General features: G+C 57.8%; 1 protein-coding gene across 1 annotated transcript; it reads left to right on the top strand.

The window, feature by feature from the left end:
• Positions 1–1,784: 1,784 nt before the first annotated feature.
• DOC2B (double C2 domain beta) lies at positions 1,785–27,400 on the top strand. Its single transcript, XM_070390274.1, is given in 10 exon segments — positions 1,785–2,243; positions 2,246–2,455; positions 10,727–10,806; positions 13,544–13,618; positions 16,029–16,138; positions 16,281–16,407; positions 19,317–19,474; positions 23,332–23,413; positions 24,083–24,179; positions 24,700–27,400. Coding segments are annotated over 10 exon segments (1,236 nt in total). The 5' UTR covers positions 1,785–2,083; the 3' UTR covers positions 24,837–27,400.
• Positions 27,401–27,972: the final 572 nt, after the last annotated feature.

Below are 27,972 nucleotides of genomic sequence, written 5' to 3'. Positions count from 1 at the left end.
GCTGAATTTCTCTTGCACCAAGATCCCAGATTGTCCTTCGGGAGCCTCCAGGCCGGTTCATTCCCACTGCAACCCCTAAGATTCTCAGCCACCTCTCTCTTTCCCTCCCCTTCCTTCTCAATTTGGGCAGTCCCCATCCAAGAAGCCACAGGAAGAGCTCCCGGGGAGCCAGTTTTTACCTCTGTTTCCAGCTTGTCTCTGTAGGGGTGAGAAGGGAGAGGCAGGGGTGGGGGCCATGAAAGTTTCAAAAAAAGTCAGGACACCTGAGTGCTGAGCCCAGCTCTGTCACCAGCCAGAGATCACCCAAGCAAGTCACGGTGTCTGAGCTTAAATTTCCTCACCTGCAAAGTGGAAATGTTGTACTCTGCCTGCGTGGTGGGTGGCAGAAGGGATCAGTGAGGTGACAGCTGTGAAGGCTCTTGACAGAGCATGCCATAGGTTTCCAGGGCGGGTGGGGACCTTGCCCACCCAGTTCAGAACTCGTCACGAAATAACTCATGGATCTCCATCATGTGCGTCAGCAGCGAGTCTCCTCTCTCAAGGGAAGGGTGAAGAGAAAGCTGACACCGGGTGAGCATCTCTTATCTGCCATGCTCTCGCCAGATGCAGCCTTCTCAGAGTGCCAAGTGGTTGGAATTAGCCCCATTTCACAGCTGAGAACACTGAGGTTCAGAGAGAGCTAATGATGTGCCAGAATGATGCATCTGGAAGTGATGAAGGTGAGGCCACCTCTCTCTTCCCCCCACACCGCCACAGGAGTTATGGTGGGGGCAGGGGCACAGGCTTGAGACCCCTCATTTAGTCTTTCTGGAAGGGACCCAGCATCTCTGGGTAGATGATAAGCATCTCTGATGTCAATGGAAACCAGAGAGAGTAAACAGGATTCTGTCTATGGCCAGGGCTTTCTGGGAACACACCTGTATAAGCAGCAGCCATTCCCAACAGAACCGAATTCTCAGGAAATCAGGACAGAGCCAGGGCTGGGCCTTTGTTTGGTTTTCTGACCATGTGGGAAGCCTGAGGCCCGGTGGCCAGCCACGCCCTGCCTCTCCGCCTCTGCATCCTTCATCATGCCCTGGGGATGCCCAGGCCCCTGCCTGCCCTCATCCTCTCCCAATCACCTCTTGTGGTCAAGGTCCTCACACACCCTGTCCTTCAAGCTACTCACTGAGCAAGTGAGAGGCTGACTCCTGGTTAGAAGGAGGGTGCTTGCGTGTGACCTGAGAGGAAGGGTGAACAGACTGTGCCATCGGTGACCTTGGACAGCTGTGGATGTCTTGCTAATGTGAGAGCATCCTGTCTGGCACTCCTAGGAGTGAGGCTATGTGACCTGCTAGGCTGGGGGCTGGGAGGCGCCCTGGGTCTCCTGATCACTTTGGGGGCGTGTCTGTATATGCTGTTAGGTGTGCCGCGGACAGGGGTGCCCTGAGTCCCCTGACCGCCTCCACGAATGCTGTTAGGGATATGTGTGTATTGAGGGGGTGTACAGCACCACAGTAGCTTCAACCAACTCTCTATGGGTACGTGTGTCCTGCAGATGTGAGCAGTCGGTGCTTCCGCCCAGTTCTGCACACGTTTCTGTGCGCTGGAAGTGTCCTTGCGCACCGGCGTTTGTTCTGTGTGAACAGAGCCCGGGAAGTGCGGGCACGCGCGGGAAAGTGCGGGTGTGCGTCCTGCGGGTCCCTGCTCTGCTCCGCGCCCGTCCTGCGCCTCGTGAGTGGAAGGCGCCGAGTGGCCCTGCCCGCCGAATGCGCGCGCAGGGTCCCGGGCCGGCGTGCGCGCCGGTGTGAGTGCCAGTGAGTGCGGCGCCACTCGGCTCGCTCCGCGCCGCGCCGCCCGCACACTCGCACTGATCGGCGGCTGCCGGTGACGCGGGCTGGGCCCGCCCCCTGCCTGCCGGCCCCTGGCACTCACTCGCGCCGGCCGCCGCCGAGCAGGCAGCAGCCGCGTCAGGGCCGTCCGGGGGCGCCGCCGGCGATGCCCGCAGCCCCCGCCACGCCCCGCCGGGCCTGCTGAGCCGCCCCCGGGCCGGGGCCGCGCCGGGTCGGGCCGGGCCGCGCCCGGGCGGAGCCGTGCTGCCTGCATGACCCTCCGGCGGCGCGGGGAGAAGGCGACCATCAGCATCCAGGAGCATATGGCCATCGACGTGTGCCCCGGCCCCATCCGGCCCATCAAACAGATCTCCGACTACTTCCCCCGCTTCCCGCGGGGCCTGCCCCCGGACGCCGGGCCCCGCGCCGCGGCGCCCCGGACGCCCCCGCGCGCCCCGCGGCGGCCAGCGCTGGCCGCCGCAGCCCCTCCGACGGCGCCCGCGACGACGACGAGGATGTCGATCAGCTCTTTGGAGCCTACGGCTCCAGCCCCGGCCCCGGCCCGGCCCCCAGCCCGGGGCGGCCGCCCGCCAAGCCACCCGAGGAAGAGCTGGACGCCGACGGCTACGAGTCCGACGATTGCAGTGAGTTTCCCACCCGCCTGCTGCTCGCCCCCTCCCCTGCGCGGCTGCTCGCGCTCCTGCCCTCGCCCGCACTCGGCTCCCCTGCGGTCTCGGTCCCTCCGGCACACCCCCCACCTGGTGGCAGTCCCCGGCCGCGCCGTGCGCTCTCCGCGCTCCCAGCACACACAGCCCCTCCCTCGAGCAGGTCCGAGAGGTGGGAAGTTTGGGGGCGCCCCCTGGGGGTGTCCCATTTCCAGCGGCCGGCTCCCCGGAGCCCGCGCCGCGCCCCCTCTCGGCCCGCCCGCCGGGAGCCCCAGCGTGGGCGGCGGCTTTTGTTCCCTGGCAGGGCGGAGCTGCGCCCCGGGGAGACACCAGTTGCTGCCAGCCGCTGGATCGCTCCCTGCCCCGGAGCACGCGGCGGATCGGCCCCGCAGCCGAGGGTCGGGCTGGGCGAAAGGCGGAGAGACCCCGGGGCCGGAGTCGGGCGGCCTCCCTGGTGGGCCGGCGGCCGCAGAGCGCGGCGGCTTGACTGGCGCACGGGCCGAGGACCAGGGTACCATGGGGCCCGCTTGTCCTTTGGAAAAACCTTGGTGGTTCCTCCTCCCACGTTCGTTGGTCCCGCCGCTGCGCTCGACCGGGCCGCCGACCTTCGCCCACCTGTTACACCCGCTTCCCCGGCCAGTAAGGGCCCCCACCCCCACCCCAGCCTCCTGCTGCGGGCAGGAGCCCCGAGCCCCAGGGAATAGGCAAGCTCCGGGGCCCCCGGGGCCGACGCCCGGCTGGCTGGTGCTCCTGGCGTCTTTCTGGGCTCCGAGGGTGGTCGCCCTGGCCGCCCCGCCCGCCCCGGGACTGGAGGGGAAACCGAGAACGCCGAGGTCGCCGTGCGGTGCCGGGTGGATTTACGCGGGATGGGGCCGGGGACGCAGGCAGCGTTGCTCGCCAGGCCCCTGCCTGGCTGTAGCCCCTGCCGCGTCACTCTCAGAGCTAGAAAACCCGAGTCCAACGCCGGTCCTGCGGGAGGTGTGGACTTTTCTCCGGGCAGGGGTCGCTCGCCCACTTCGCCGAGGCTCGCCGGGTCCCATCCCCCACGCAGCGCAGCGACGGCGGCTGCGCCTGGCTCGGGTGCCCACATGGGCCTCAGCCTGGGGGTCTGGAGTTTCCCCAACATAAAATGTGCCTCTGCAAGCTGACAGTTACCAGCACCTCAGCGGGAAGCGGTGGGGCCAGACCTGTCGTCACGCTACCCAGGGATGCCCGGGAGGAGAGTAAGGGGGAGGCCTGCCAGCCCTGAGTCCAGTGGGTCGGAGCCTGGCCTGTGATGGAAAGCTGCCGGCTCTGCACGCTCCCGGGCCTGGACCACAGCCCTCCGGCCAGAGCCTGGCATGTGGAGGCCCTGCCAGCCCAGGGGCATGGGGATGAGGAGCAGTCCTCTTCCTCCATTTTCCTGCCAGACTGGGGAAACTGGGTCGGGAGAGTTTATTGCCCTCCGGGCTGTGCCCTGGATCTTCCCTACCCCCAGTTCCTGGCACCCTGGGCCAGGTGCACCCCCTCACTTGCTGTGCCTCTGGGCAGGCGGAGACCGAAGTCACCCCTTTGCATGCCCTGAATCTTCCCTGGCTCCAGAAGAAGGGGTGGGCCACTTGTTCCCATTTCCAGCATCTTTCCTGCTACGCCAGGGGAGCAGGCGAGCAGGGCAGGGCTTCCACTCGAGCTTCAGGCTCTCCTGGTGCCACCCGGGCCCTCCGGAGACATACAGCTAAGAGGTGAGAAATCAGGCTGTTTCTTTTGGCTGTCCCTGAACCCACAGGCAAGGAGGGGACCAGGAAGTGCAAGACACGAGCCGGTTGCCCCATCTTCAGTCCATCAACTCAGAAGTCCTTCACAGAGCACTGTCTTCACAGCAGAGAGGGAACGGGGCTGGGGCCCCGGACCCAGAGCTCATTGTCCGAGCAGGAGACAGACGCACTTGGGGTCAGCAGTGTGGGGCAGTCGGACACAGCCTTGCCAGCCTGAAGCCGTGGGTTGGCCACACCCATGCCACCAGGGCACTCTGCTGCAGAGAGCCAAGGAGAAGGGTGTGTCACCAAGCCAGGGCCAGCTTGAGCCCCCTCATTCCCTTCAAGGGGCCACTGTCCTGGGCTTAGACCCCATCAGTGGCCAAACATCCCACCTTGAGAGCACATCTAGGTTCTGGGGCTGGGGGGCCAGGTTCTAGGGTGGAGCCATTCTCTACTCAGTAGCCCAGGCCTCACCTCCCTCTCAGCTCTGACAACCAGATCCCTACAATAAGCCTAAATGATTCAAGCCAGATGGTTCATTACGGCTTTAGCCAGGGTTATGCTATCTGCTGCCCTAATTATTGGATTATCTCTGTTCTAACAAAAAGAAATTAGGACGGTTGCTCTGTTGTCCAAGACCGGGAGTGAAGTGCTGTTTACTTATTCAGCCTTTTTTCCCCTTCTCTTTAAAGCCCATCCTTGATTAAGTCACCGCAAGGCACAAGCGCAAAATCGACAGGCTCCCCACTGATCTAATAGAGGAGCGTTAACAGGGAGAAGATGCAGAAATGTTATAGTTAGAGGTGTCCCTTGTGCCCGCGGCCTCCCAGTGACCCACAGAGCGGCCTGGCTAAGCTGGACTCCGCTGCTTGCTGCCCTTCCAATGGTCCTATGCCCCCCCAACCTCCACACATGCTACTCCCCTGCCTGCGATGCTCTCCCACCCAGTCTCCACCTGTGGAAACTCAGACCATCCTTCAAAGCCGTAATGACTAGAATGCTTTGGGGTTTCTAGGTAACAGAAAATTCAGAGTGCCTCAAACAGTGAGGACTGTTGAGGCCGTGTGACACTGGGGCAGATTCACGCCGCCACTCAGCAGCAGTATCAGCAGCAATGGTTCTGTCTTTCTCCACTCGACCACGTCCTTTTCTTCTTTTCTTTAAGTTTTATTTATTTATTTTCTGGCTGTGCTGAGTCTTCGCTGCTGCACGGGCTCTAGTTGTGGCGAGCAGGGGCTCCTCTCTAGCTGCAGTGCACAGACTTCTCATTGCGGTGGCTTCTTTTGCTGTGGAGCACAGACTCTAGGGTGCACCGGCTTCAGGAGTTGCCGCTCCTGGGCTCTAGAGCACAGGCTCAACAGCTGTGGTGCAAGGGCTTAGTTACTCCAAGGCATATGGGATCTTCCCCGATCAGGGATCAAACCCGTGTCTCCTATGTTGGCTGGTGGACGCTGAGCCACCAGGGAAGTCCCACCTTTTCGTCTTAGGCTGACCTCCCTCATATAACAGTAAGATCCTAAATTTGATGAGTTTCTACTCCCATGTTTCAGTTTAAAAGCGAGGAGACCTCTCCCCAGGAAATCTGTCCTTCTGTCTCTTGGGCCAGAGTCGCATCTCATGGTCACGCTTACACTGGCCCCTGCATGATTCATCCAGGGCTGAGTCAGGACTAATGGCCACAGAGGCCTTGAAGCAATGATGGAGAGGAGGAATCACTGTTAGGCTGGCCCAGAAGGCCCTCAGCTGGAATCATTTCCCTGTCCCTGCTTGCTGTGATTCCCCTTCCTTAGGGCCCTGTCATATTCTACCTGGCCCGTATTTCCACACACTCAGCCTCTCGGGACCAACTAGGTGTCCGGCACTCTGCCGAGCATGGAGGTTGCAGAGTGCCTGAGACGCAATCTCTGCCATCAGGAAGTTCATGGAAATGGAGACACACAAATAACCCAGCAGTGACGAGTCAGGAACCCAAATGGGAAGCGCTGGCTTGCACGGAGCTCTCCCACAAAGAGGGTGCAGTGGGAGGAGGGAGAACGCAGGCTGGCCGAGTGGAAGGAGGAAGAGTCCAGTGGCTGGAGCAAGGGAAAAAGAGGATGATGAAGCCCAAGTGGTCATATCACAGAGGGCCTGAATGCCACACCAGGGAGGTTGGCAGAGTCCAGGAGGCAGAGGAGAACCTTTGGACTGTGTAGTAGGGGAATGAATAGGTTTATGTATATTTGGGTGGGGGTAATTTTATTTTTATGTATTTTTGGCTGTGCTGGGTCTTTGTTGCTGCAGGCAGGCTTTCTCCAGTTGCCGCAAATGGGGGCTACTCTTTAGTCCCGTGCACGGGCTTCTCATTGGGGAGGCATCTCTTGGTGCGCAGGCTTCAGCAGTTGTGACGCATGGGCCTAGTTGCCCTACAGCATGTGGCATCTTCCCGGACCAGGGATTGAACCCGTGTCCCCTGCATTGGCAGGCAGATTCCTAACTACTGGACCACCAGAGAAGCTCATGAGTAGGTTTATAAAAGTCCTCGCCCTCTACCTTGAGCACCTGGTAAGCAGGACCATAAAATCTATGGCTCATTCCTCTTTGTTCCCCCTGCAGCGTCTGGTCAGTGCCTCAGTTTCCCCAACTAGGAAATCCTTTCAACTCAGACTTGATCATTTTCTGTGGTTCTTGCCATGGTGGTTTTTTTTTTTTTTTTTTTTTAAACTATTTGAGAGGATGACATTTTTCTTAAAAAGAGAAATCGAGGGCCAATTTCCTATTCCCAAGGGTGTATGGGTGAGGAAAGTCCAGGTGCAAACCAAGGTCAAAATGATGCTGTCAGTCTCCATCAGCCAAGCAGAGGGATGTTCTGCAATAGAGGAACTGACAGGAGCTGAGCTTGATTTTCTCTGAATTAGCCCCATTAAAGCTCTATAATTATCAACAAGCGGGTGACAACTCTCAGAGGCCCATTAGTGACCAAGTCTCATAATTTATCCAAGGATGTAAACTTTAGCCAGGACGTGTGATTTGAGTGGCTGGAGGGCAGGACCTTGTGGCTCACAGGGACAAACACCTTCACCTGCCACAAGCCCAGGCGGCCTTTCAACTCAGAGGCCCCTCTCGGGTGGCAGACCAGCCCTCCCCAACCCCAGGAGCAATTCTGTTTATCCCTCTTTTGTTTTTCTGCCCCATCCTCTCAAGAGTTCAGCTTAACAAAGTAGCAGACAGAAAATACTGGAAGCCACTAGGCTTTAAGGCAGGAAGGAGCGATGGGGATGGAAGTGAAGAGGCCTGGATCCTACGTCCAGCTCTGCTGTGCCACCCTGGCCAGATAACCTCCCCTCTCTGAGCCTCATTTCTCCAAATAGGTAATAAAGAGCTCTCTAAGAGAGCTCCACCACCAGCAAGTCTCTAAAAATGGCGACTGAGCTTCTATTTCTAAACTATTATTTCTTCTAAAACTTGCACTGGCATCTGAAGAAATCCACCAATCTCGTCCTGGAGCAGCACTGGGCTTGCTGTTCCTTCCCGGGCAGTGATAACAGCTATCGGTTTTATTGAGCAGTGTCAGCACCCCTCCACCAAACACAGGTGTCTGTAAATCCAGTGGAAGGGACCCCTCTGCCTGCCTGGAGCTGAATTTCCCAGTGGGGGCTCTGTCGGCTGCCTTGTCCTTCTCTGGGATGAGGAACTGGGCAGAGAATGTGAACTGTGTGGATTTTGTGGTTGCCATTCTTTTCTTTTAATTGGAGGATAATTGCTTTACAATGTTGTGTGGAACTGTATGTTTTAATACATGAGCATCACACATCTCTGCTCGAGTGAGCAGCCGGCGAGCGAGTTAGTTTGGATAGACCAGCCTTGTGAATTGAACATCTGCTCATTGCTGGTGTCAGAGGCGTGGTCCCTGCCCTCCGGAGGCTAACGTCTGGAGGCACAAGCCGCAAGTTAGGCCTGAACAGAACAGTAGGCTGATTCACTGTCTTGCAAAGCCAAGAGCTTTAAAGGCTGTTACTGCAAAAGCCTGGGGAAGCCTGGGCCTGTGGCTGTTGTTGCAGGCGAGGTGATAGATCCCACACTTAGAGCACCCTCACCTGCCCGCTGGCACGGAGGCATCCTAGCAAGCAGGCAGCAATAGGCCAGATGCGTGCTCAGTCACGTCCGACTCCTTGCGACCCCGTGGACTGCAACCCGCCAGGCTCTTCTGTCCATGGGATTCTCCAGGCAAGAATACTGGAGTGGATTGCCATTTCTTTCTCCAGTAAAATCTGCAGGGGTCAAACTTGCTTCTCCTGGATTTCAGGTAAATTGTTTACTGCTGAGACACCTGGGAAACCCAATAGGCCAGGACTAAAGCATGCTTCCCCCGCTCGGGGAAAAGGACTCTTGGCTCCACCTAAGGCCTGTTGACTTTGAGTTTAGACACAATTTTAACAACTATTCTCACCTGGTTTCATAGAAGACCCAAGTAACCAGTGACCAGGAGGCAGAGCTGCCTATGCAACCAGGGGCAAGTACTTTAACATAACAGGAGTTTCAAGCGGATGTCAAGAGAGGAGGCAGAAAAAACGTCAAGAAAACCTCACAAAGAGTGGCCACCCGGGATCGCCTGGTGAAGGACTCGTCTCACACACCCTTCAGTGCCCGGGCTGGGACTTGGACACGGCACAGTTAGCTGAAGTCATAGCAATGACTCAGGTTGTTCCGAAAAGTCTTAAGTGACCGTTTGTGTATTCTGCTCACAAGGGCTGGGAGGGGAGCGATCCAGTTCAGAACGAGTTCATTCCAGGAGGTGTCTCAGAGGGGCAAGTACGCTTATCTAGAAACATCACCTAAATGGATCTGCTTCTTCTATAATTATCTACTGAGTACTTTCCGCACCCCAGGCATGCCGTGAGGTGGATGCTGTTGTGTTTCCGTTTTGCAGATGAGGAAACTGAGGCACAGAGAGACTAGATATGCTAAGGTCACAGAGCAAGGAAGTGCAGAGCCAGGGTTTGAACCCAGGGTCAGACCTCAGAGGTCACACACTCTACAGGTGCCCCCGCCAGGCAACAACAGAGACGCTGAGCGGGGTGCCTGACCCTGTGTTAGGAGCAGAGATGCAAGACAAATAGTGGCTGGACTTGGCCAGCAGGCTGTGGTTTGCTCTCGACCCACACTGGGCAACCCTGGCCTCCCCCTAGCATGACTCCAACCACCCAGCACCCTGCCCTCTGGGTGGTCCTGTGGTTGAAATGCCCCTTCTCCCAGCCCCACTCTGCACTGGCCAACTCCTACTCATCTTGCATGGCTCAAGTGAAGGGTCACTTCCTCCAGGAAGCCTTCTCTGATGGCCCCAGGTCACATCAAGTTCAGGCCTCCTCCATCAATCCTGCCCCACCAGACTTTGCTGTGGCAAATCCTTCTCTTCCATTCCTCCTGTTAAGCTGTGCTTTCCTTGGAGCAGGAACCTGTGTTTTGATATCTTCTTTCCTGTGTGTGTATGTATGTGTGTGCATACTCAGTCATGTCTGACTCTGTGACCCTGTGGACTGTAGCCCACCAGGATCCTCTGTCCATGAAATTTTCCAGGCAAGAATACTGGAGTGGGTTGCCCTTTCCTTCTCCAGGGGATCTTTCCAACCCAGGGATCGAACCCACGTCTCCTGCATTGGCAGGCAGATTCTTTACCACTGAGCCACCAGGGAAACCCCTCTTCATTCCTAGAGCCTAGCATGTTGTGAACACTTGGTAATGAGTGAATGAATGGGAAGCCAGTTGACCAGCAAGCAGGGTCTGGGCCTCTAAAGACATCCTGTGAATGTGTGTCTCACGAGGGAGACTTGCCCCTGAGGTCCGCCCTCACCCACCACCCCCGCCTTTATACCGGGAGCCACAGAGGCATGAAAGGCCACAGCTGCTGTGTGTGATGGTGCCTGAGGGCGGCAGCTGCATCCAGTCACTGCCACACCCTCTGCCCGGCCCTTGGGAATCGCTCTCTGCTTTTTCAGCGGCCAGGGTGGCACCATGAGGGCCCAGCTCACTCCTTGTAGCCTGCCCAGGGCCCCTAAGGGCCTGGAGAGACCGGGGGCCGCAGCCCCGAGTGCCGCTAGAGGGGGCGGTGAGTGGACCAGCTGGTCGGCTGGGCCCAGGCCTGCAGGCACCCAGAGCCTGACCCCTCTGCCTCCTCGCACGATCTTAGGACAGATCACAGGCCAAGGGGAGCCGAGGTGTGGAGCCTAGGCCGGCAGTCGCACCAGGACGACAGGAACCCCTTTAGCCGCGTGCCCGGCACACATGGCCACACCCTACACCAGCTACAGGCCACGAGGCATGATGCAGGGGTCAGAGGCCACCACTCAACAGCATCTGGGGAGTGATGGGCCTAACCCCCCTGAGCTCCTTCCCAGGGTGGGAGGGGCTGGACAGGTAGTAGGTGCCCAGTCGGTGGCAGTCGGCATGGACACCCTGACACCTCGTCCAACTACACAGGGCTGGGTGACGCTTCTCCCCTGTGTGGCCCCGGGGTGACCTGAGCCCTCCTTGTCCGCAGCCGCCCTGGGCACGCTGGACTTCAGCCTGCTCTACGACCAGGAGAACAACGCCCTGCACTGCACCATCGCCAAGGCCAAGGTAGGCCCACTGGCGGGCGCGGGGCGAGGAGGCAGTGCTCAGCCCAGTTACTCCTAAGATGCTGCTGCCTCCCCTGCAGGAAAAGAGTAGAACCGAGAAGCCGGAGAGATGAGAGGAGGAGGGTGGAAGGGTAGCCTGTAGGGGCCTAAGGCGGCCACAACTGGGGAGCTGTCAGGGAGGGAAGGGCAGGCGGGGTGCTGGTAGGCCCGTCCTGCGGGCGAAGAGGAGGGGTTGGACGTGGACGCCTCCGGCCCAAGGTTCCCAGCACCTGGGCCTCCCACCTCCCTGGGGAGGCTCTGGTCACATGGGCCTGAGCTTGCTCTCTGGGCGGGGGTGCTGGGTATCTGAGCCCTATGGTCCCCTGTCCTGGGCTGGCCCCCGTCAACTCTGGTCTTAGCCACGCTGTTCCCTTCATCCCCACCGCATCGCTCCCCGCTGGGAGGAAGGTGCCCAGGCTGATGTTCTCCCGCAAGGTAAGGGCGGCTGTGCCGCCTGGTAGAGCCTCCTGGTAGAGCGGTGGAAGGGCCTGGGCCCGGCTCCAAGCGAGGAGCCTCCGGCATTGCTGCCTGGGCCCAGCCCCACCATCAGCCCCCAGCCTGCCAGCTTCTCTCCCCTCCTCCGACCCTACCTGTGACTCTTGCCCGTCCAGAGGGGCCGGCCACCTGCTTCTGCCCCAGCTGTGCCCCTCCGGGCCTGGGCCACCATGCTGGGGTGAGTAGTGTCCCCAGTCGACCCACGCCATCGCCTCCCCACCCTCTCCTCCAGGGGCCACTCCAGCGGTGGCGTGCCAAGGTGGAGGGCAGGATGCACGCCGGGCAGACCCTTCCCTTCGCCCTCCACCCAGCTGTGTAGATAGAGGTTGTCCAGGCCTGGAGGCTGGGAAAGGACACTGGCTGCCAGACTGCTCTGGCAGAGCCAGCCCTCCTCCCTAACCCGTGCAGACACTGGCCCCCCCGTGCTGTGTGCCCCGCTGTCTCTACTGGGCTCTCGAGGGGCTGCGTGGGTGTACTGTGGTGTGTGTATATGTGTGTGTCCACTTAGGGTTGCTCCACTCACGGCATTGGCAATGGGGGAGCCATGGCAGCCCCCCAATCTCCAGTTCACCCTCTGCTGGGCAGGAGGTGGTGCAGGTGTGGGAGGGGCTGGGGTGGGCTGGGGTGTGGGGAGGGGCCCCAGGGGATAGGAAGGCTGAGGCTGACAGGGGGCGCCCCTTGGGTGTCTCACAGAGGACACCAGATGCCCCAGCAGTGGACCCTAGCTCGGGCACTCTTTCTGTAAGTGGGTAGAGTGACCTCAGTTTGCTCATCTGTAAAATAGGGTTAATCGTCCCCACCTGTGTGATTGTTGTGAGCATTAAATGAGTGAGTGCTTAGTACCTAATGCTGTCCTGGAGGACACACCCACCCACAGCAGAACTGGGAAGTTCCAACTTTGTGGGAAAGGGTAAGAGGTGTGTATTGGGCAGGGTCGCCTCTGCCATGGTATACACAGAGCCACCCAGCCAAGCCTCGTCCTGGAGTCAGCCCTACGGGGCAGGACAGAGCTGGAGCCCAGGCAGCTCTGCGCCCAGCTCAGATGCTCCACCCAACCCTGAGCCACTTCTCTGGCATCCTCAGAGGGTCTAGCACAGACCGGAAGCGGGGCAAATGCCCCCGCAGCAGGCCCTGCTACAGTGTTGCCTCCTTGACTCTCACAACCACCTTGGGATTGTAACCCCTCTTACGGATGATAAAACTGAGGCTCAGGAGGCAGAGGCCTCATCACTTACCCAACTGATAGGTGCCCGAGCTGGACCTGAACCCCGGCCATCCTGGTGCTAAAACCTGTGGGCCCCTTCCTGGTAACCAGGCAGTGCTGGTTAGAAGTTGGAAGCCCCGACATCAGATCTCAGCCCCTACCCGCGGGCTCCTCTAAACCAAGGTGGGGAGTGGGGAGAAGGGCCTCAGCTCCCCTGGGAGGTGGAGGATCAGGCTGGTGAGCTTGTGGTTCGTCTTTGGATGAGGTCATGGAGATGTCACCTCCACCCCGCACATGTCACCACTGCCTCCCTGCATCCCCGTGAGCCATCCCAGGAGAGAGTTTCCAGAAAAAGGAGCAGGCATGAGGTCAGCTGGGCGCCTCTCTGTGGTTCCGTGGGCTCCCTGGCTGTGCACACTTGATGGTGGTCGAGAGTGAGTGAGGGGTGCCCTCTTGCAGAGGGACTCTGCACAGCCGGCCAGCTTGTGTGGCCTCCGGGAACACAGGCAGAACCCTGTGGCCAAGCCAGAGAGAAACGGAGCCTGGTCTCCAGGACATATAACGTTCTCCCGTGGCTGCAGAGGGAGGCGTGTGGATGGGTGGACAGGGGCTCACGAGGATTTAGGGTCAGTGAGGAAAGTCGCAGGGCTTGGGAAGCAAGGGGAGATGGTTCAGGAAGAAGGAAGGATCTGACCACAGCAGGATAATGGGGGCCTCATTTAGAGAAAGGTGAGTCACTGGCCTCCATGACAAGGAGACAACAACGAGAAAGAGGCGATCTGACAAAGATGCCCCGGGTCATCTACGCAGAATCAGACATTTGGGGGGAGTGGAGGGCAGGAATTGCACCGGTGCTGAGCCATCCTTGCTCCCCCATCCTGGGGGTACGGGGCAGGGGTGCTTCTGTGAAGAGGGTCATGAGTGGACCCAGCCGGGAGGCCCTGGCTGCTCTGTGTCCCCAAGCCCCCACTTACACCCTTTGCTGTTCTCCTCTGCCCAGGGCCTGAAGCCGATGGACCACAACGGGCTGGCAGACCCATACGTCAAGCTGCACCTGCTGCCAGGAGCCAGTAAGGTAAGGGGACCTGCTCTGGGCCCGCTGACCAGCTGTGCCCGCCTGTAGCCCAGGCTGGACTTGGGGCACCCAGGGAGACCCCAGCTCCCACACCCACTCAGCCCCACACCCTCTAGGCCTCCCAGGGGACCTCTAGTCAGCACCACCTGCCTGCTGAGTTGGGGAAACTCTGCCAGGGAATTTCCAGGCCAGCATTTTATAAGAAACATCCTCAACTGGACATTAATACTATGTGCAAACAAGGGGTTCTGTGACCAAGTAACTTCAGGAAACATTATTAAACCAGTTTCTTTACTGCCGGACTTATCAGAGCCTTTAATGCCCTGGTGGGCAGCTCTGTGATGCTCCTCAAGGGGGCTGGAATGGTCAGTATCTGCCCAGATTATTTGACTACAGAACACTTGTTCCTGCACCAGATGATCTGACAAGCAGACCAGGCCAATAGGTACATCTATGAGAGAAGAAAAGAAATTTTTTTCTTAAATTAGCCATTAACAAAAGCATCAGCTGGACCTCGGCACAGGAAGATCAGAACTTGATTAGACTTCTTTCATACAGCTTACAGTTGAGTGCAGTTTCCTTTGTAATTTCATGGGAAGAAAGGTCACATCGTCTTTCCAGAAGTGGGTCCTTCCTTGGCCTTGGGAACTCACAGACATCGCAAGGCGTGAGGTGGGCAGACTCCATGCCGGGCGCGCTCAACGGGAGTCCAGCAGCTGTGATTCCAAACAGAGAGCAAGGCAGAAATGGAGGGACAGGGGACACAGGACACGAGAGCTTGAGCAGCAGAGCCTGGTGGCTGGTGTTCTTATCCCGGCCTCTTTCTCAGAAGCCATAGTTGAGAACTTCCTTCCTGGCCCGTGAGTGACCTCACAGGAAAACTCAGCAACTGGGGCGGGACCCTGGGCAGAGGGCTTTCCCGGCCACTGCTCTGGACAATGGGATGGCCCTGCCCCTAGGTGGCCACCCAGGCTGAGGAGCCACAGGCTGCTGAGGTCTGAGTTCCTTTGGGGGCCCAACCCCCCTGGATGAGTATATAGGTCTGGGGGTCCCACTCATCCAGGGGAGTCACCCTGGAAGGGAAGGCAGGGCTGTGGGAAAAAGGACAATGGCCCTCCTCCAATGCCTGGAGGAGCAGGCTCCTCCTGCAGCCTTGCATCTTCATGCTGGGGTGGAGGTGGCAGGGTGATCCCCAGGCCTGTCAGGGCCACGCGGCCCCAGGAAGGGGCTCAGTGACCGAGCGTCCCTAGACTCCTAGGACCTCAAGTCGGCAGTACCTGCTGCCGAGTCCTAGGGGCTCGTCATAGGATTGACCCCTGAGTTAGGGCAGCGTTTCATATAGCACAGTCTCCTTATAGACAGGGGCCTGAAAAGCCAGCTGAGAGAGGTGGTCGTTATGCCCTGGAGCCCTGGCAGAGGGTACGGAACCCACTGGGTTCCACAGAGCTTATGCAAGTCGGGGAGCTGGGACTTGAACCCAGGGCCATATGACCTCAGAGCCTGGGCTGGTGTGGCAGACATCAAAGGGAACTGGGCACAGAGGGCAGAGCCTGAAGGGGACAAGACAGGTAAGGAGTTCAAGACCCGAGGTGTCCGGAAGCGCCAGGGAAGAAGGGGAGGTGCCTTCCGGCCAGGCAAGGAGACTGCGGGAGAGAAGCCAGTCCCACAGCAGACCTCCAGCAGGCCTCGGGCGGCCCAGCCCACACGTCCCGCAGAGGCCTTCCCCTACCACACCTGGGCACTCCCCTGGGAGGCAGGCCCCTCCAGCTGTGTTTTCCGAGGGCTGTGCTAACCAGTTACTGCCGACTGGGTGGGTTACACCACGACGGAGCTCTTACCTTCCATTTCCGCAGGGTGTGGGTCCCACTGGGCTAATATGGATTGGCAGCATGTCTGCCTTCCATCCTGGAGGCTCCAGGAGAGAAGCTGTTTCCCATTCCTCTCCAGCTTCCAGAGGCGCCCCTTTGGCCCAGCTTGTGGCCCCTTCCTCTGTCTTTAAAGCCGGTGGCACCTCTCTGACCTTCTGTCCTTGTCACACCTCCCTCTGCCTCTCTCTCACCTTCCTCTTCCACTTTTAAGGGCCCGGTGATGACATGGCCCACCTGGATCATCTGCCTGTTGTATACAGATTTTTTTTTTTTTGGCGGGGCTGGGGAGTGGGGAGGGCCTGCACCATGGCATGTGGGATCTTAGTTCCCCAACCAGGGATTGAACTCACGTGCCCTGCAGTGGAAGCTCAGAGTTCTGATCACTGGACCGCCAGGGAAGTCCCTTTTCTGTTGTAAAGTCAGCCGATGAGCAACTTTCACCCCCCACTTTGCTAGGTTCTGGGGGATTGGGACGTGTATGGGGCCATTACACTGCCCACTGCCCTCCTTGATGCTCAGAGGCTCATTTTTGCTCTCTCCAGGCGAATAAGCTCAGAACGAAAACTCTCCGAAACACTCTGAACCCCACGTGGAACGAGACCCTCACTTACTACGGGATCACAGACGAAGACATGATCCGAAAGACCCTGCGGTGGGTGACACCCCCCCGGCCACCAGCTCCCCCACCCAACCCAGCCTTGTCCATGGGACTGGCCCTGCCCTCACACCCCTACCCACCACTTGCAAACCCTCCCTGACTTTGGAAGCAAACTGAGAGGCCCCTTGCCCTCCAGGATCTCCGTGTGTGATGAGGACAAATTCCGCCACAACGAGTTCATCGGGGAGACCAGGGTGCCCCTGAAGAAGCTGAAGCCCAACCACACCAAGACATTCAGCATCTGCCTGGAGAAGCAGCTGCCGGTGAGTCAGGCTCTGGAGCCATCCAGGGCCCACGCTGCCATGAGCGCAAGGCCAGGAGCATTTTTTTTTTAATCTATTTATTTTTTGCTGTGCTGGGCCTTCATTGCTGTGTGAGGGCTTTGTCTAGTTGCAGTGATAGGCGGCTACTCTTTGTGGCAGCAGCACAGGCTTCTCATTGCAGTGGCTTTTCTTGATGCAGAGCTCAATAGTTGTGACTCATGGGCTTAGAGGCCACGCAGCATGTGGAATCTTCCCAGACCAGGGATGGAACCTGTGTGCCCTGCATTGGCAGGTGGATTCTTAACCACTGGGCACCAGGCAAGCCCCCAAGAGCATTCATTGAGCACCTACTCTGTGCCTGGCATGGCTGCAAGTGCTGGGGAGACAGATAAATCTCCCTGCCCTCATGAAGCTTGGACAGGAGCCAGACCAAAAATGAGATAAACCACCCAAACGGATTGAACATTCGGCAGGGATCAGGGCCGAGAAGGAAAGCATGAGAGGGGCCGATGGGTTGGATGGGTGCTCTGGGAAGGCTCACCTGGCAAGCAGGGAATATCCCAGGCAGAGGGAGCCGCAGGTGCAAAGCCTTCATGGAAAAGTGCTCGGCCTGTGGGAGGCACAGGCAAGAGGCCAACTGAGTGGGGCAGAGGGAGCAGGGGGCAAGGGGTCCTGGGAGCTGAGAGCAGGAGTTGGGGGTGGGGAGACTGAGAGGACTCCAGCTTTATCTCTGAGTGAGATGGACCACAGGAGCGTGCTAGGCGGGGGCCAAGCTATCTGAGGATATTTTAACAGGCTCCTCAGGATGGGAGGGAGTGGAGGGCCAGGGTGGGGAAACTCAAAGTGCAGAGGGAGGAATGGGAATAGGACCTGGGCAGGGCAGCAGAGGAGCCGGGAGAAGGGCTGAAGATCAGCATCCTTAGGTGTGGGGCCTGGGAGGATGAAGGGTCATTCACTGGGATGCAGGGGACCATGGGAGGAGCAGCTGGGGATGCTCGGACCTCAACTGGAATGTGTTAGGCATGAGGTGCCTGTGAGATACCCAGAGGAGACAGAAAATAACTCCTAGAAATTGCAATTGTTTGAACGTGTCAGAACCGATTTTGCCCCCAGCCGTCTGCAGCAGCTGAGCCCTCCCAGTCTCTGAGCAATGTTCCCCTCCCCACTCCCCTTCCCTCTCCCCTCCCCCTGCCTGCCTTCACCCAGTTCAAGAGGACTGGGAGGGATTGGCCAGGAGGTCCCAGGTCTGGGCCCCAAAGAAACCTGGACCTTGAGGGACTGCGTGGTGAAGTCCCACAGAGGACACAGTTCCCTCTGCCCAGGACAATTCCCCACCAGAAGCCTGGGCAACAGGAAAGCTCTAGAGGACAGAGCCCAAGGGTCATCCCCTGAGTGCTGTACCCACCTAGGGCCCTGCTCAGCGCAGCCTCGCCTGGTCAAGGCCAGGAACAATTAACCTGAGGTCAGAGCTCCCGTCCAGGGTCCCAGCTCTGTATTTTTGCATAACTTGAACAAATTGTACTCTGTGGTCACATTCTCTCCCACTCCTAGGCATGTGTGCGATGGAGATAACCTTTTAAGTGTTATTATTAGTCACTAACCGCAGTTGACCCAGTTTCTCCAAATGATCTATGTCACTTATAAAAGGCAACATCAGCTCCTGCTGGAGTTGTGTTCCTGAGTTTTGATCCCTGATATAAACAATCACCTGTGTGGTGCTGAATGTGAATTGTGTGTGAGCAGTGTGTGCAAGAGTGTGGAATGCATGCATGAGCACCTGTTTCATGCACAGGGGATGTGTTTGAGAGTGTACATGCTTGTGCCTGGGGCATGATCAAGGCCTTGCTGAGCCTCGCTTGAATTTGCCAGGATCTCGTTGGTCCAGTTCAGAGACTCACAGTTGACAAGGGTGCAATTTGGGATAATTACTCGGCAGTAAAGATTCATTTTGATGGTACCTCATAGATTTTAGAGAGCCTTGTAAACCTTATTCATTGTTCATAAATACTGAGCAATGTCCCAGTTCAATGGTCTTTATGTGAAACCATCCAAAGTATATCCCACTGTAAAAAAAAAAACAACAGCTGAAAATATCCCGGCTCATTATACTGTTTAATTTTCACACATCACACAACTGGCACAAGAGTCATGGTTTAGTGAGGCTGTCACACTCGAAGCCCAAGGCCTGAGTGACAGGTGGTTGAATCTCACCTGCCCCCTCGGACCCGTGGGTACCGACCGGCTGAGCACTGTGTGGAGAAGTGGCCAAGGCTGCGTTTGCACTCAGGGAGAATGCAGTGATCAACTGGCCCTGGGTGTGGGAAGGGGGAAAGTGGTCCTTCCTTCACCCCACAGGATTCCCATCTCCAGAGGTGCAAGCATGGCTCCGGCCCACGAGGGGCCATGTGAGGTGCTGCTTTAGTGCCAGGCAGAGGATAGTCAAGACCAGAGACTGAGTGTGAGATGAGCCTGGCAGAGACGTCTAGAAGGGGCCCTCTGAGGTCATAGGGCTCAGGCTGGGTGGACAGAAGGTAGAGGACAGGGGTTCTGGATGAGCATCAGCTGGAAGTGGGAGGTCTCAGGAGGATGAGGAGTGGTCTCAGGGTGCTGACTGGGGTGCAGCGAGGACACACGGTGAGATGTAGACTTGAGGTCTGACTCCAGGGGGAGGTGCTGGGCCCTGCCCCACCCACCTCCTAGCTGCCCCTGGGGTGGGACTGTTTTCCCAGATTCTCCCCATGGGGCCCTCCTACACCCTGAGGCTCCAGGAAGCACGATCCAGGGGCCAGGGTCCCAGTGAACCACGTCCCGCGCCCACACCAGCACCCACTGGGCTCCACGTGGCCTGGGCCCACGGCTGCGGGAGGGGCGGGCAAGGACAGCTGAGTGACGGCTCTCGCGCTCCACAGGTGGACAAGACGGAAGACAAGTCCCTGGAGGAGCGGGGCCGCATCCTCGTCTCCCTCAAGTACAGCTCGCAGAAGCAGGGCCTGCTGGTCGGCATCGTGCGCTGTGCCCACCTGGCCGCCATGGACGCCAACGGCTACTCAGACCCCTACGTGAAAACGTGAGTGTGCGGCCCGCTCCTTACCCACCGTCTCACTTCTAGGTCCCGGGAGGAGCAGGAGCTGCGATGAGTAGATTGCGCAGCAAGTGGTTGTGTGAAGCACAGGGGGCGCTGTGCCCACAAGGGTCTTCTGTGCTCCATGGGTTGAATCTGGCCAAACCCGTTTCTCAGATGAGGCAACTGTTGCCCACAGAAGCTGAGTGGCTGCCCAGTCCACGCAGAAAGAGCAGTTCTCTCCCGATGGCTTGTTCAGGTCTCTCTGTGACTGTGGGGCCCAGGAGGGGCTGTGAGCAGATTGGAGAAAGGGACAGGAGGCTGGGAGATGTAGTGAAGGGGCTCCGTCAGGACTTAGGGCTGAGCACACGTGGGCACAGGCACAGCTAAGGGTCCATCCAGCCTGCCAGGTGGGGCTCTTGGTGGTGCTGGGGGGATGCTAACGCGGGGGCCCCAGAGCCGTGAACCTGGGTCAGGACAGGCTGTGATCAGAGCCCAGAGAGGAGCTGGTGGCCGTTCGGAGACGGGTGAAGCAGGTGGTTGGTGGGCACCATCTGAGCTTTGGGGCTTTCCACTAGCAAAAGATGGATCTTAGTCTGAGTTCACCGTTGTTTGAGGATGTCTTGAAGGTTAGAACTTGGGGAGGAATTTGGCCCAGCCGAAAGGAGCTGTTTCTGTTCAGGGAGAGGGACAGAGGAGTTACGATATAGTTAAGAAGCAGGGACGGTCCTGTCCTCAGGGCACAGCGAGGAGGCTCAGGTGACAGAGGCCCTCACAAAGACTGACTGGTTTCCCGTTTAAAAAAAAAAGAGTTGGGCCCCAAGCTCGAGCACTAGCAAAACTGACTTCCAGTGGGTCACAGACCACTGGGAGAGGACATGCTGTCCTAGCTCAGAAGACAGACTCTTAAAACCAGTGGAGAGAAAGTAAGCGACTCTGGGTAAGCTGGGAAGATGTGTACACTCTGTGGCCACATCATTTCCCTGCCAGGTCCATGGGCTCCAGAAAGCCAGGCCCCGGTGGAAAGCTGGTTTTGCTGCATTGCTTGAGATAGCCATAAGCTGGAGACAGCCCAGTGTTCATCAGCAGAGGGAGAGATGAACGAAGCGTGGCGTCTGCATACAGAGGAGTACTATGCAGTTGACGTGAATAAACGAGGACTGGGTGGATTAATGTGGACAGCTATGCCAAGCGTGCCAAGCCCAGAGCAGACTATAGAGGGGAGCACGCAGCGTGACCCTGTAGGGATGGTCTCTGGGAAGGGAGGACGTGCGTCCACTTGTATCTGTGATGCTAGTTTCCCTAGGGAAGAAAATAGGATCTGAAGCCAGGGTGGTGTCGAGTTTTTAAATCGGCTCAGTGCCCACCTGCCAAGTTGATAGGAATTCCAGGGTCTCAGGCTGGGTTATCCGGAAAGCAGGGTCTCACCAGCTACAGTGGAAGGGCAGCTCTGGCAGGGCCTGTCCACCGCACCTGGGCACCTTCACCCCCCGGCCACAGGCGTGAGAGTCACTGGGCCACTGCAGCCATGCACCACTCTCCAGCCATGGGCTGGGTCAGGGTGGCCTTTCAGAGGGCAGCTCTGTGGGTGGCCCCATGGATCAGAGGGAGGCTCCCAGTGGCCTAGAAATACCTCCATCTGATTCAAGTTCCCCGGGTGACATGCAGGGGGCAGCTGCTCAGGGCTCCCATCTCTGAAAGGCCCCTTCACGGACCATGGGTCTCCTCCTTGCTAAGAGTAGGGGAGATGCAGGCACAGGTTTGAGATTCTGAGCAGAGCACCTGGGGCCACAGGGAAGAGCCAGGTAGAGGATGTTGAAGGGCAGAGCTAGATGGAACAAGGCCTTTTGTCAACATCCTTATTTTTTATGAACTTCATCCCAGGTGATAGCTGTCTCAGTCTCCCCAGGCTAGAAGCTGACCCCAAGTCCAGTCTTCTGGGGCTGATGATGGTTAACAGTCATCACATGTCCAGAGTAACTGCTGGGTGCCAGGGCTGGGCTAGGTCTCATGGAACTTTCTACGCGGTCCTTCTGTAACCTTCTCCGTCCCCCACCCAGGGGTGCTGAGGAAACACGGAGCAACTTGCCCTGCTGCCCTGGGCAACCCCTTCCTTCTCTAGCCCTCTGGTGTCTTCTAGAGGCCTCAGGCAAGCAGCAGTCACTGTGCAGAAGAGACGAAAGGCAGCAATGATAGGGGGACTCCAGGAGCCCAGCAGCCAGGGCAGGAGGGGGTCCTGATAGGGAGGGGGGGCAGCCACCGATGGGCCCCAGAGCACCCAGGCTGTGCTCCTCACCCACACAGGCCGCCCTCCCTCCAGGAGACAGCATAGACAAAGGCCTGGGGGCAGGACGGGGGACGACCCCTGGCTGGGGTTGCGTGAGGGTCTCTAGCTGGGCACCGGCTGTGCAGTGCTGAGGGCGTGAGGAGCCCAGGACAGCTTCCCTTCAGGGGCTTCCAAAGGCAGGGCTGGGAGATGCTCCCACAGCCCAGGACCCCCATCCTTCCTCCTCGCCCCCAAACCAAACAAGCAAAGAAAGGTGAATCAGGAAACACATGGAAGCTTGTAAGGAGCTGAAGAAATTCACCATCTCTGGGTGGGGGTTTATGGGAACCCCCACCTGTTTAAAACTTCATCTTTATTGAGGCATAACTTACACCCAGGAGGTTTCTCCCTTTTGCTGTGGGACTGATGTATACAGTCTGGTTACCACCACCTCCATTAAGACACAGATACCATGGCCCTGGAAAGGTGCCCCAGGCAACTGCTAATTTGTTTTCTGTCACAATAGTTTTGCCTTTTCCAGACTTTCTTCCAACAGCAACTCCCACTTCTTCCACATGACCTAGTGCTCTGGAGAGCCCGCCATGTGGCACGTGCGCCCGGAGTGCGATCTGTAGGTCTGTACTGCTGAATACTCCTCTGTCAGACCACTTCCTCTTGAAGTGCACCAGGGTGGGGTCGCTTCCAATTTTTGATGGCTATATAAAGCTGCTAAAGAACGGGTTTTTGGGCAGACCTATGTCTTCATTTCTCTCCCCACCCCCAGCTTTTGTCAGTATGTATTTTCCAGTGTCTCTGTAATGAACCAGTATGACTTTCGTAATACCTATCACAACTTTTTTTTAAAGTGTACAGAAAAGCCACAGTGAGATACCACTTTCCATGTTCGCTGATCCCACCCGGTGCTGGGCACCAGGAAGCTGGTGGTGGGTGAGAGAGAGTCTAGTGTCGGTGCGGGGACAGGGTGGGAAGCTTTGCAAATGAGAGAGCCTGGCTTCTGAGCGCCAGCCCTGTGCTGGGCAGCTGTGTGACCTTGGGTAAGTCCCTCCGCCTCTCTGTGCCCCAGATGAAGACTGCTGCTCTGCAAGCAGGGATTTCTTTTCTCTGCAGGAAGCATTGTTGCCCATGCCCAAAAGACCTTTTTCTTTCCCAAAGTTTCAGTGAGGCAGCAGCGACACACCCCAGGGACTAGGTTAAAAACCACTGTGTTATCCACTTAAGAAAGATGCATTTTATAGCATGCACATTCCATCTCCATAATCTGCTATTAAAAACAGGAAAGCTCTAGCAAGGGACCAACTCTGCTAAAAATGTTTTTCTGGAGGGGAAATGTGAGCTTTGTGAAAATTCAAACTTCCAGAAATTAGGAAAACCCCCTTTCCTCAGGGAACAGAGGTCCAGGTGATGAATGACCCACCTGCTTCTCTCACTACACTGACCCCTCACCTGTGCCGTGTCACCTGGTCATCACGAATGAACAGAAGTCTCTCCCGGGAGAAAGCGCTTCCAAGCCCTGGGGGCTCCGTGTGTTCTCACGGCCTCATCTCACCCTCTGCCTATCGGTTGGTTGTAATTCCAGATACCTGAAGCCAGATGTGGACAAGAAATCCAAACACAAGACGGCGGTGAAGAAGAAAACCCTGAACCCAGAGTTCAACGAGGTACGAGGGGCTGGGGGAGCCGTGGGAAGGCCACTCACTCTCCCTTGGGGGGACTGAGTTTTCCAGGGGCCACTGTGGGAGCTGGAGCGTGGGAAGGGGCCCACAGGAGAGCCCCCAGCCGTGAGGTGGGGGAGTCGTGGGAGGAGAAGTGAGGCCAGGCTGAACCAGGTTGAGGTTCAGACGGAAGCAAGGGGAGGCCTGCAAACCTCTTCAGAGGATGGAATTGATAGTTCTGTAGCCATGGGGGATGTGGGGACTCAGGACCCCAGGAAGGTGGGTGCAGCTGGAGAGGGGCTCAGAGGAGCGAGATGAGGGAGAGGAGCCTGAGTGACTCAGGTCCTCAGGCCGAGGAGGTGCTGCCAGGGGGTTGTCGGATGTGGAAGGGTCCTGGAAGCTGACAGGAGAGAGGGTTTCACAAAGAAGGGAGTGGTCAGCAGAGTCGGCCCAGGCCACCTAGCGATAAGGAGCCTCTCAGGGATCTTGAAAAAGGCAGCTTCAGTGACCAAGGGGCAGGCGGTCAGAGGGAAGGGGGCCCCTGAGGATCTCAGCCAGGCTCTCAGAAGTGGGTGAGACGGGCGAGAATCCATCACAGCAACTACTGCACACTGGCCACCAGCCGACTTCCAGGCCCTGTGGCATTGGCCCTAACACTCCCCTTCTGGCCACCAGGAATTCTGTTATGAGATTAAGCATGGGGACCTGGCCAAGAAGACCCTGGAGATCACCGTCTGGGATTACGACATTGGAAAATCCAACGATTTCATTGGTGAGAGGCCATGATGGGAATGCTGTTCAGCAACATGCCGGTCCTAGGGCAGAGTCCTGAATCAGGCCACAGCCACGTTGCTGCCTGACCCTGTGTGACAGAGAAAGAAACAGGCCCAGAGAGGGAAAGAGGCCTGGCAGGGGTCACAGTAGCAGTGTGTGGTAGAGCAGGGGAAAGGGTAGATGATGGTCAACCCTTTTAGGCTGGACTCTGAGTCCTTGTGGCCCCAGCTTCCTGGTGAGCTGACTGGCTGTGCACGGTGGAGCTGCCCCCCAGTACTGCTGCGGTCCTGGGGAAAGGCAAGCCAGGATAGGATCCTTGGCCCTGATTGGGGGGTGGGGGGCAGTAAGAGGGTCTAAGCGTGTGGTGGTCAGAGCGCTGTCCACCCTCTCATCAGGTGGGTGGAGTAGATAGTCCAGCCTTGCAGCACAGAGTCTGGGAGGGTGTTGGGCGCACTGTTCCCGAGGGGCCCTGAGAGTCATAGGTCAAGTATCCCGGCTGCCCGGGCTCCCCTCTGCAGGCGGCGTGGTTCTGGGCATCAATGCCAAGGGAGAGCGCCTGAAGCACTGGTTTGACTGCCTGAAGAACAAGGACAAGAGGATAGAGCGCTGGCACACACTCACCAACGAGCTCCCGGGGGCCGTGCTCAGCGACTGACCCGCCCCGCCCGCCCGCCCGCCCGCCGCCGCCTGGCCCAGCGCAGGCCTGGCCCTGGGCTTCCTCGCTGCTGCTCAGGGCCTCAGCCCCCACGTCGGGGGAGATCCAGGACACCTGCTTGGACACAGAGCCGCAGCAGCCCCTCTGAGGGATGGTGGGGGCAGTGAGCTGGGCCTGCTTTCCACCCCCTGAGGCCCAAGAGGGCTGGGTGGAAAAAGAGGACCGCAGTCCTCACCCGGAGGAAGCGGATGGGGCCATCCAGAGGACAAGGACCCTACAGAGGTCAGCAGTGAGTTGGAGGGGACCCCAGGCTGAGAGGGGCAGTGGGGAAGGAGATTTTGGGTAGGACAGGACTCTGAAGAAAGTCCATTCCCTAAAGGAGGTTCTGACTTTGGCGCAACTGGGAGGGTAGAAAAAATTCACCCGAGAGCCAGGAGTCTGGTGAAGATCCTGGAGCTCCCCATGAACACCGGCGAAGGCCAAGGGCTTCACTCAGTGATTCTGCAGGCCCCTGGGGAAGAGTGAGACCCAGAGCCTGCCCTCAGGGAGGTCCCTGTCTAGTTATGGAGCTCAAACAAACTCTTACGACAGGGGTATAAGGAATGCCAAGGCCAGCCTGACCCACCTACACATTCTGTGGACTACTCTGGGAGGGCTTCCTGGAGGAAGTGATGTTTCAGCAAGACCTTGAAGAGTGAGTGGAGACTCTAGGCAGACAGAGGAGGAAGGGCACTGGAAACGGTGTCCAAGGCCTGGAGAGGAAAGATGATTTGGGCCAGGGAGAAACTGCCTGGACCCAGGGTCTCTCTCGGGAGGGTGGGGGGAGAGGCAGGCTTTGTTAGGAGTGGGGCAGGGGCACCCAGCCCTCCCCCATCCCACCCCTAGCTGCCAGGCCAACTGGGCTTGTAGCCATGGGAGGAGTGGCTTAAACTGATGTTGATGCAGGGTCAAGTTCAGTTCTCAGACCCAGCTCTCCCACCTTTGATCTTTCTCCTGAGGAAGCTGGAGGATGGATCCTGCTTCTCGTTGTTCCCAGCTTAAGATCAGGTCAGCTGTGGTCAGGAAGAGTGTGTCACTTCTTCGCATGAAAAAAACCAAAAGGCCTCCTTGTCCTCACCCTCCGCTCCCTGCCTTCCTCCACCCTCCCCATCCCAGGCTCTTCCTTCTGGGTTCAGGGTTGGAAAGCGGAGAGCCCCCTGCAGCTGCGTCTGCATCCATTCCCTACTGAGATCCCTCTCAGTACTCAGCAGCATCCAGGGCCTTGTTTCTGGGAACGGCTGGCTTTGTCCTCCAGGAGCTGAGAGCCACTCTGCACCCTGGGTCAGGGTCTCCAGGAAGGGATTGAGGGCATCAAGACTCTGGGGCCCAGGCCTGAAGCCCCCACCTCTTCCTGCTGACTAAGGGGCCTTCAGGAACCCTGGATGAACAAATGCAGAAACCAGGAATTTCTGTGTTCAGCCCATCCCTGCACTGAAGGAAAACACAGCTCAGAGAGGGAAAGTGATCTGCCTGAGGCCTTCCAGGTTCCCTGCCCCACCCCCAGCCCAGAGCTCTGACACCACACCCACAGCAACGCTAGTACAGGGCTCACGGGGCGCTGGGCTGGACCCTCTGCTGCAGACACAAAGCACATCACCATCTGAGGCCTGGGGGCAGGTGATGATATGAATCCCACCAAGTGCCCATCAGCCTGTTTTCATTTTCCAGGGAAAACAGGACTCCAGACCCCACACAGTACCTGGCAACCTTGGCTGGTCACAGAGTCTTGCTTTTGCCTCTCTGAGAAGGCTTGGTGCATGGTGAGGGCTTCTACAGGCCGTGTCTTGATGAATCGTCACAGGCCTGGGAGATGGGTTTAACTGCCATCTCCATTTGACAGATGAGGAAGCAGATTCAGAGGCAGAGTCTGATTTTGAGGAGCCTTGCATCTGGGTTAACTCTCGCTGTCTTCTTAGTATTGCCTTGGGGGGGCTCTCTCATTCAGAGAGGAGCTTCACAGACTCCCTGTAAACACATGGAGATGCTGAATGGCCAAGTTAGACACATACTAGAGCCTCACCCAGTACAACTTCCTTGTTAGACACACGGGGGAACCAAGGACCCGCAAGAAGAAGGGGCCTGTTCAGGACGCACTTGGGATAAGAGCCCAGGACACCCGGCGCCTAGTCCAAGGCCTTCCAACGCCGTGGGCTGTGCAAGTGCAGACTTGGTCCTGAAAAATGGTCCCTGAGGACCACAGGGACAGTCAGGCTGGAGGTGGGGCTTCGGGACAGCTGGCCCAGGCCGAGGATTGGGCTCTTGGGCAGGAGGCCTTCCAGGGAGACAGAACCTTCCCTAGGACCCTGGATCTGTTCTGGACCCCTTACAGCTTGTATCTCTGCTAGAGACAAAGTGCTTTGAGAAGCTGCGGTATCAGCTCTGCCTTTGACCCCAAACTGGCTTTCCTCTGCTCTATCAGCCCCACAAAAACAGGGAATTTGACGCCAAAAAAAAGTCATTCCGAAGTCAGCTGTCAATAACTAGGCGGTTACTGGACGGGGCATCCATCTCCACCCCCACCCTCCTACCTAGTCTCCGCCCCGCCCACCACTACTAGCCAATCCCCGACGGGCCCGTCTTCCAACTGAGGCGGTAACCTCCTGACCTCTAGTGGCGAGAGCGAGGAACTGCATCTCCCGGCCCGTGCATGTCCTCCCTTTGTTCCTTTTCCAACCGACAGAACCTCCCAATGCATGGACTCTGGCTGTCTTCGACGCAGACTCGTGCACTGCTTACCACCGTTTTGCTATCATGTGGCGACTGCAGAAACGGTCCTGAAACTGCAGCCCCCACACACAAATTTTGTACTTTCGTCCGACTTACCCGAAGGTGTCCTTTTTAAGTCTTATTTGTTAATATTTATAATGACATATAGTCCAAAGTAAATGGAAACATTCATTGCGATCATATGAGCTTGGGAGACTCATCTTAATGGATCTGAATAGGTGGGCAGGAAAGAACGAGATTCTGGCAACAGGGACTTATTCTGCACATTGTCTCATTTACTCTGCACCAAGAGCCCACTGGAGGTACATGCCCACCATTCAGTTCAGTTGCTCAGTCATGTCTGACTCTTTGTAGCCCCGTGAATCGCAGC

Source organism: Bos mutus, chromosome 19 (assembly GCF_027580195.1).
Source record: "Bos mutus isolate GX-2022 chromosome 19, NWIPB_WYAK_1.1, whole genome shotgun sequence".
NCBI classification, from domain to species: Eukaryota; Metazoa; Chordata; class Mammalia; order Artiodactyla; family Bovidae; genus Bos; species Bos mutus.
This window is presented reverse-complemented; position numbering and strand designations above follow the sequence as displayed.